This window comes from Humulus lupulus, chromosome 2 (assembly GCF_963169125.1).
Source record: "Humulus lupulus chromosome 2, drHumLupu1.1, whole genome shotgun sequence".
NCBI lineage: Eukaryota > Viridiplantae > Streptophyta > Magnoliopsida > Rosales > Cannabaceae > Humulus > Humulus lupulus.
The window spans coordinates 22,242,727-22,251,962 of NC_084794.1; the positions used below are offsets into that span (position 1 = coordinate 22,242,727).

Genomic DNA, 9,236 nt, shown 5'->3' on the forward strand with positions numbered 1-9,236 from the left:
AATTATAACATCTAATTTTTTTCATATAAATCGAAAACTCGTTAAAAATTATATTTGATATGATTTCCTCTATAATATTACATTCAAAAAATCCAATCCTATATTAAATTGAGCGTACCAAACAACGCCTAAAATTCTTTGAAAATTACATTAAGCCGGGCCAGGCCTCACACGGGTCAACTCACTGAAGATGGAGTGGCATAATTGTCAAATAAGGTGTAAAGTAGGGACTAATTCGTCATTTGGACAAACCCTAGTGTTACAGTGACTCAGAGGGGGAAGCTCCCATTTATAAACCTCAGCTTCATTTTCCCTCACTCTTCTGTACTCGTTGCGCTTCATTATACTATCGATCAGAGGCCTTTTCAGGTTAGTGTCTTTCCTCAATCTCTCGAATTTTTCATTGTTTTCTTTGAATATTGCTCTATGTTTAGTTGTCGAGAAAATGGAGTATGTAGAATTCATGATGGAGCATTTTCATTTTTCTTTTTTGAGGCATCTGTGTTTTGTTTCTGATCGAATTTTGAAAAGGGAAACCAAAATTATAAAGCTGGAAAAGGGAATACTAGACTTTGTGTCCTAAGGTTCTTGTTCCTTTGATCTCTAACCAAATTACTTGAATTTTGAGTCCTTTTTTCTTTTGGGGTAGAAAAGTAACGTTGGTACTTGATTTGAGATGGGATGTCTTTAAATTCTCAGACATGTACCTTGATAGACCTTTTAAGTGATAGCCTCCTAGAAAACTTACAATCGGTTAGGAATTTTGATTGATATTAATGGTGTGATGGCGTTAAGCTCTGTTTGTGATGTTAGTTCGGGTTTAAGTTGTACGTAATTACGTATTGTCAATCTCTGTGTTACTGCTTCCCCTAGCCATGCGACTTTATGAAGTAGAAACCGAAACGCATAATATGTATTGGGGACCATCACTTTAGCGTCCCATAATATGTATTTAATTTAAATGAAGCAATTTTGTCAAAATATTGGAAATTGATCATTTCTGTCTTAATATTGAAATAGACCTTTGCTTGTTAGTTAGTGAGGTGTTTTCATGAATTGTATAAATTTAGCATTCTTTTGCCATTGCCTCAAGTGGCTGGGTATGTGAGTGTAGGAGGGGAGGGGTTCTAATCCCCATTGCATAGATATAAATAAATAAAGAGTAATTGGTGAAAATGACATCTTTTGGTCTAGTTTTGATAATTTTTTGTAAAATGACTTTTGTCTAAAATTTTTTACTTGCTGTCTTAAAAATGATTGGCGGAGGCTATTTTGCAAAAGATTATCAAAACTAGGCCGAAGTGCAAAATGACTTCAAAAAATATCATTTTGCCAAGGGATCCAACAATAAATATAACATTTTCTTTTGCACTGTTTCCATTATTGTGTGAGGCTGATAGGCTTGTGGCATTGTAAGCTATAGAAACCATGCTTGCAGTCTTCAAATTTTAATTGGGGGAGAGGTTTTCTTTGTATCTTGTTTTATTTATTTCACTTTTTATGTAAATTTCTTATTGATCACAACTGATGCTTTTGAAGATAAACGCACCATTGTTCTTTCCTCAAGTGTAAATGAGATTGTGCTCTTTCTTTATTTGCAGGTCACCGGCAAAATGGCTGATGCGTATCAGCATCCATCTGTATTTCAGAAAATACATGGGAAATCTCACCTGATCTCTAGGCTTTCTCCTAACATGTATGGTAGAAATTACAACGTTGATGGGCAAGGTCCGATGCCAACATGCCAGAGCACTGGCCTGTCAGGCCTGTCAAATGTCTCATATATGTCTCCTGTCTTTGTGGAAGCTCCTGCTGAAAAAGGTGTAGCTGGTTTTGCTGTGGATTTCCTCATGGGAGGTGTTTCTGCGGCAGTTTCCAAAACTGCTGCTGCTCCAATTGAGCGTATTAAACTCTTAATTCAAAATCAGGATGAGATGATCAGGGCCGGTCGGCTTTCTGAGCCATACAAGGGAATCAGTGACTGCTTTGGCAGAACCATCAAGGATGAAGGTATCATTGCTCTCTGGAGAGGAAATACTGCTAATGTCATCAGATATTTCCCCACCCAGGTAAATTTTCTATCAATCATCCATCCTGGCAGTGCTTGATCTTAATGAATAATTAACAGTTTAGTTATTTAAAATGGATTCTTAAGTGAAGTCTATTTTATTTTGATATATGTGGGAACTGTAAAAAGTAAAAGAATCTGATGATTGTACTTGATTTTTTTTCTTTCTTTTCTTTTCCCCTTTTCTTAAGAAGAATATTGAGTTCTCCTAAACTTAATCTTCATTTGTTAAATATTGCATTGCATGGCAGGCTTTAAACTTTGCTTTCAAGGATTACTTCAAGAGGCTTTTTAATTTCAAAAAAGACAGAGATGGCTACTGGAAGTGGTTTGCTGGGAACCTGGCATCTGGAGGGGCTGCTGGTGCTTCATCTCTTCTTTTTGTGTACTCTCTGGACTATGCCCGTACACGTTTGGCAAATGATGCCAAGGCTGCTAAAACAGGTGGAGAAAGGCAGTTTAATGGTATGATTGATGTTTATCGGAAAACCCTCAAGTCTGATGGTATTGCTGGACTGTATCGTGGATTCAACATTTCATGTGTTGGGATTATTGTGTACCGTGGACTCTACTTTGGAATGTATGATTCTCTAAAGCCTGTTGTTTTGGTTGGAAACTTGCAGGTAAGCTGGAATCTTTTCAACATATGTTTGTTTTTAATATTGGGCAATAATTTATTTGAGTGATGTGGTATCATTTTTTTCACTTGCGAGTTTATGGTTGTGATCACTGTTATTTATTCATGTTTGCAGGATAACTTCTTTGCTAGTTTCTTGCTGGGATGGGGAATCACCATTGGTGCTGGGTTAGCTTCTTACCCTATCGACACAGTGCGTAGAAGAATGATGATGACGTCTGGAGAAGCTGTTAAATACAAGAGCTCATTGGATGCATTTCAGCAAATCGTCAAGAATGAGGGCACCAAATCACTCTTCAAGGGTGCCGGTGCGAACATTTTGCGTGCTGTTGCTGGTGCTGGTGTTCTTGCTGGTTACGACAAGCTGCAGGTTGTTCTTTTGGGCAAGAAATATGGATCCGGTGGTGGTTAATGAGCGAGCCAGCAGTGTAGTGATGATGACGAGAATTGAAAGACTTGAGTGGTGTAGAGGTCTCTTTTGAGTTGAATAATTAGAATGAACAATATTCACATTTGTGTTTCAGCTAATAGAAACTTGTTAGATGTCATACTTACGAAACCTGAATTTAAGTTTTGAGTGTTATCCTTGGATTTTAAAGCAATGCTTGTGCTTTTCCATTCAATGAGAATGTTTGGATTCAGTCTGTCTTTAAAATATAGGAATCAAAAGATTCAATCACATTTTCTCTACACGATAATCCTTGAATTGTCAAGCTAAGATTTTTCTCTGGATTTTGCATACGTTTTCTCACATTTTAAAATCAAATCTACAAATGTATCCTAAAAGTCTACCACCCAAAATCGATATCATACGTTTCGTGGATTCAAGTACTAACTTCAGCTTCATAATCTAATGAGGTATTGGGTTCTTTATTTACCAATTTGGCTCCTTGGTTTCTTGGACCTTTTGTGGTAATGCTGAAGTCAAATTGGCCTTTATAAATTTCTCTTGTGTTTGTCTTTTCTTCCTTTATGCGGTGAGTGAAATATCTTATTCACAAAGAAAAAGTAGATAAAGACAAAAAAAAAATCAAAGACTGAAATAGATTGGTCCATGAATTGATTTTCAATTAGACAAAAGTTGGTAGTTTTGACAAGGTTGAACTTTGGTTACCTTTGCCTCTAGTCCCAAGTACTGAGCCTTTTTGTAAATTTAAAGCAACCCCACTTTTCTCCCAAGGGGTATGATACGTATGAAGATGAAGTTGTCTTTCTCCTTCTCCACTTCTAACAACTGCTGAGAATACGACATGGAAGGAGGTCAGTCCTTGTCGTGCGCATTTTCCTCTTCTTCATTCTTCTGTCTACTACCAATTAATTAATCCAATTTCTACTTCTTCCAAACAACACCACTTAAAAATAATATATATACATATATTTATATAGACCATCAAATTCAAATCACCAGTTATATCAGAATATATGTCTTGTTAGGATTTGGATATATATACGTACACATGTTCAATTCGGTAACGGTTAACTGTCGCTAGCTAAAACATGTCGTTGGGTGACATTTTTTCTTTTCGACCATCATCATCTTTTGCATAAGAAAACTTTAAAAGCTTAATTAAACATCATGATTAAACACAAGACTGATTTGAGAAACATATTCTGTATCCCAGTTGAATAATATTTTAAACAATAATAATGATTAAGATGGAAGTAGTGTTACTCATTCTCTCCTTAAATTCATAACAAACAACTAAACTCCCTCACATTCCCCCAAACATATAAACTCAACACAAAATGAAACCTTACTATTATACAAAAATGGCTTCCTTTTCATCACCCCTTCTAATATGCTTAATCCTCCTCCATTTCTTTTCTTTTATCCTTAACAATAATAATAGTGTCATGGCTGCAAAACAAAGCAACCACCACCACATCCGCCATAACCACCGTAACAACAACCATAACCACCGTAACAACAATCACAATTCTTCTTCTTCTTCTTCTTCCTCCATCTCAGACGACTCAAACAATAACCCAAGACTCCACCAAGCTTTCATAGCCCTCCAAGCATGGAAAAAGGTAATCTACTCTGACCCAAGCAACTTCACCTCCAACTGGGTAGGTCCATTAGTATGCAACTACACCGGAATCTACTGTGGACCCTCCTTAGACAACCCACATCTCCGAGTAGTCTCCGGCATCGATCTCAACCATGCTGACATCGCCGGGTTCATCCCCGACGAGTTTGGCCTTCTAACAGACCTGGCCCTCATCCACCTCAACTCAAACCGCTTCTGTGGGATCATTCCGCAGACATTCTCGAACCTCACCCTCCTCTTCGAGCTCGACCTCAGCAACAACCGCTTCGTGGGTCCATTCCCAACCGTTCTCCTCTCTCTTCCGACCTTAAACTTTCTGGATATTCGCTTCAACGAGTTCGAGGGCCCACTCCCGTCGGAAATCTTCTTGAAAAAAATCGACGCCGTTTTCGTCAACAACAACCGCTTCACCAGCTTGAACTTCCCACAGTCGATAAGCGGGTCGGGATCAGCCTCTGTTCTGGTGTTCGCCAACAACAACTATGGTGCTGGAAAAACCTTTACGATACCTCCGAGCATAGTCAAGTTTGCCAACTCGTTAGAAGAATTTCTCCTCTCCAACACCAATTTGTCTGGTTGCTTGCCTCAGGAAGTGGGGTTCCTCTACAAGCTCAAGTTGTTTGACGTCAGTAATAACCAGATCGTCGGCCCTATTCCGTACAGCATGGCGGGTCTGTTCCATTTGGAGCAGTTGAACTTGGCGCACAACAAGATGGAAGGCGTCGTTCCGGCTGGGATTTGCATGTTGCCCAACTTGGAAAACTTCACCCTTTCCTATAACTATTTTTGCGAAGAAGATGATGTTTGCCGGAACCTGGCGAATAATACTAATAAGGCGAAAAGAGTTGCTTTTGACGACCGTCAAAACTGTGTGCCGAAGAGGCGTTTCCAGAGGAGCGAGAAGGAGTGTAGTCATGTGCTTAAACATCCCTATGAGTGTGAAATTGAGCATGACTTTGATGCCCCCGCCGGTGTCGGAGCAGGACCTGCTTTTGCTCCAGTTCCGGCGGTGGGGGCGCCTGTGCCGTCTTTGTCTCCGACGCCTACGTGATATGCATGCATGCAAGCGCACGAGAGAAGCAGGAAAGTAAAAGAAAGGTGTTTTCAATAATTAAGAAATTAGTAAATTAATTTAAGGTCGAGTCGAGAGATTTGGTTTCTTTCTTTCTTTTTTAATAAATAATAATTGTTGTTACTGTATAAACTTTCATGTGTTTCTATACGAAGACTTTGTTTGATGAATATATTGTTAGTGTGCATAGATTTGTATCTTTTATTCAATTTTTTTTGTCAATGAAAAAATATCTTATATTCATTTTATTACATAATAATTACACTTTTTTTTTAAAATAAAGTTATAATATTAATCAAGATTTGAGTTTATACAAATATCAAATATGCTTTCCATTTTTCATAAATACATTAATAGACCTTTTTTTAGTTAATTTTTTTTTTCAAAGTCCATTTTACTCACCTATATATTTTGAGATTTGACAGCATAAATACATAAGTTCATGCATGTGTTGTACTTAAATACTTAACTTATTTTTTTGCCGACATATATATCTAACGTTTATTTTTTGTTGAAAAACTTACTTTTTCCCATTAAGTGGCAAATAACAATTTTTTAAAATATAGACATTGATGGCATAAATACCTAAGTTTATGTAACTGTTGCAGTTGACGCCATTTTTTGTCAACTTAATTATGAAGAGCACTAAATAATGATTTAGAAAGAATAGAAGAAATCAGAAATTTTTACGTGGTTCAGCAGTTAAAATATACCTACGTCCATGAGTCACTGTTATTATGAACATTCTCTTAAAGCTTTCAATGAAAGCAATTTGGCAGAGTTTCTTTTCAGTACAAATATGTGTGCTTACAAATGACCTAGTCCAAACTATTTATAGACCTGGTTGTAGGAATATCTTTCCCCCCCAATTCAGGAAAGTTACAATCAAATATTTAAATTTGAAATAAATATCCGAATAAATAATACGATCAAATGCATTAATTAAAATAACAATCCCATGAAAATAGGGATTCAAGACCCGATTTTACCGAATCCCTACGAAATAGGGATTTCATAATAGCTTTTCCGTGTGGTAAATGCATCATTGAGCTCGATCGTTGTCTTGACGCACTTTCGAGACTAGCCAAGCTTCGAGCTCATCATTCTAGTTGTTGCCTCCTCTTCATTCATTAATTCGGCCGAACTCATTCCTCGGAGAAGGTGGGTATGTTCGAGCCTGCAACTCGTGCTTGAACTCTGATAACAGATCTAGAATCGTATGTCAATTTATACAAGTGGACAACTAACACTTGTTATTTTCGAGCTTACTCTTTTCAAGTCTACATTTTGAGGCTATTTATTTTATCTAAAATTTGGGTGTAACATTTTTCCCCCTCAAAAGTGTTGGTTCGAATCCTCTGAGAATGAAACTTTTGAACTTCACTTTTGGAAAATGTGCCCACCTACCACACTCAAGTGTGGACACGTATCATTAGGGGATTGCATATCGAGAATACTTAAGCACACTTTTATTTTCACATGTCCTTTCCTATTCTCTTTTCGCTGCCAACTTTTGAAATCGAACGTGATCCTTTGGATCACTTTTTAACATAGATCAAGGGTTCAGATTCCCATTCGAATACCACCTTTTTGCCTATTTAAATCTCCTCTTCACCTTCCTCACCTTCACTTTTACTTTCCATTGCTCAAAAGAAAAAGACACGAACCAGAGCCTTGCATGTTTTCTAAGAAAAAACCTGACATTTAAAAAATTTCTCAATTTCCCACTCGATCCCCCTTCGAAGGCGAGTTTCCAAGGATCTCTTTGCACTGTTATTATCAACCGACTCTTCGGTTCTTTCATCAACTCCCAAAGTGTAAGTTTTCCAAACTGTTCTTCGTATTTTTCATGTAGTTTTCACTATTTCTTGCTGCATTCTTGAAATTTTCTTTGCAAGAGGTAGTTCTTTTTATTTGTGTATATTTCTAGTGATTAGAAATATGTTTAGGCAAAAGGTTTGGTGAAAACAGATAAAAATGGAACCTTTTCTTTTAGGTTATGGGGTAAAAGGTTCTAGGTTTCGTGTAGCTTAAGAAAACAAGTTTTGGATTAGGGTTTTAATGCACGTATCCTAATAATATCTCATTTTTGGGTAACTGCCCATTTTGTTTCTAGAAATTCGGGATACCCCAAACTGACAGTAACTACCCCACTCTCGCGTGGGTCTATCCTCGATGCCCCGAAATTTTAATAGCTCAGTTTTGGCATTTGAGTTAATCTCGTTATTTTGAGCCTTCAGGCTCGATTAAAGCGATCTCGTTATCTCGAGCTTGCAAACTCGAGTTATCAAACCTTAATTCTTTCCACTTTTCTAAATAATGGGACCCTCACCTTTGTTCCCAACTCCAGGCCGTGAGCTGGGGCATTGTTGCCTCTGAAGAACTATTTCTGAAACTTCACTGACTACGTTGATATTTCCCCCTTCCAACTTCAGTCCAAATCTTATAGGGTCTTGGAAGCCCTAAGGTCGCTCTACCATGAGATGAAGTAGGATGGCCCTTCGGCACATGAGATCTTGTATCTCTTCTGCCTCAAGTGTAACCTTTCTCGAGCTCACGGGGGAGATGGTTTTTACTACCTTTTGAGCTATCCCAAGGCGAGAAGGATGTTTGAGGATATCCCCAATCATCCACCCAACTTCAAGACCATCTTCTTTTGGACCAATGGCCTCTGTCTGTCTAGATTTTATTATTTTCAACGAATCCGTAAGTAATTTGTTTCAATCCCCTTCAATTAAATCCTCTCCTTTTTTATACTCTGAGCTCACACTACTCATTTTATTCTATTTTCTCAGCCATCTATCATCGTCCGCAACCCACTAAGGACATGAAGGACCACCAAGAGGAAATTTTCAAGCTCCCATATGGCCGACGGTCCCTCAACTACCTCATTCACGAGGATAGGCTTCGACGGTGTGGTATCGTGGGAGAAGGCGAATCAACAGATGATACCGGGATTCGCAAGTTTGTGAGGTGGGAAGACGTCCCACTACCAACAACCAAGCTTCCTACCAGGGGGGAGCGCATGAGTTCGATCTCACGTGGCCCTGTTCCCTGCTCCGTCAAACCTTCGTGCTCGGGTAATGAAGCACAAGACGAGGCCTCAATGAGCTCATCTGATGGAGGTAAAGTGGTGCTCGACCTGTCCAAGTGGTCTCCAACCCTTCTTAGATAGGAACCCAACGTCATAGTTCTATTTAATGATCCCCATAACAATTTTATGGTCTGGTCAGAGGTAGATCTTAAGGTACATAGGTTTGATAGTTGGTTGGGGAAATACCAAATGATGTATAGTTTAAATGAAGCTTGGGATGGGATAACCGTCCAATACGGGACCAACGACTATAGGACCTTCTGAGGATGTCCTCTACTTTTAGGGAGGGGACTCCCTTAGCCTCGTCAGAAGAT

At 38.4% G+C, this 9,236-nt stretch overlaps 2 protein-coding genes across 2 annotated transcripts; both read left to right on the forward strand.

The window, feature by feature from the left end:
* The first annotated feature begins 217 nt into the window (after positions 1 to 217).
* On the forward strand, positions 218 to 3,346 carry LOC133817467 (ADP,ATP carrier protein 1, mitochondrial). The gene is made up of 4 exons (XM_062249995.1): positions 218 to 369; positions 1,602 to 2,069; positions 2,320 to 2,691; positions 2,821 to 3,346. The coding sequence occupies exons 2-4, from the start codon at positions 1,614 to 1,616 to the stop codon at positions 3,115 to 3,117; spliced, it is 1,125 nt and encodes a 374-aa protein (XP_062105979.1). The 5' UTR covers positions 218 to 369; positions 1,602 to 1,613; the 3' UTR covers positions 3,118 to 3,346.
* Positions 3,347 to 4,295: 949 nt separating this feature from the next.
* LOC133815905 (leucine-rich repeat extensin-like protein 4) lies at positions 4,296 to 6,071 on the forward strand. The gene has a single exon (XM_062248672.1). It carries the CDS (start codon positions 4,452 to 4,454, stop codon positions 5,805 to 5,807), a length of 1,356 nt encoding a protein of 451 aa, XP_062104656.1. The 5' UTR covers positions 4,296 to 4,451; the 3' UTR covers positions 5,808 to 6,071.
* Positions 6,072 to 9,236: the final 3,165 nt, after the last annotated feature.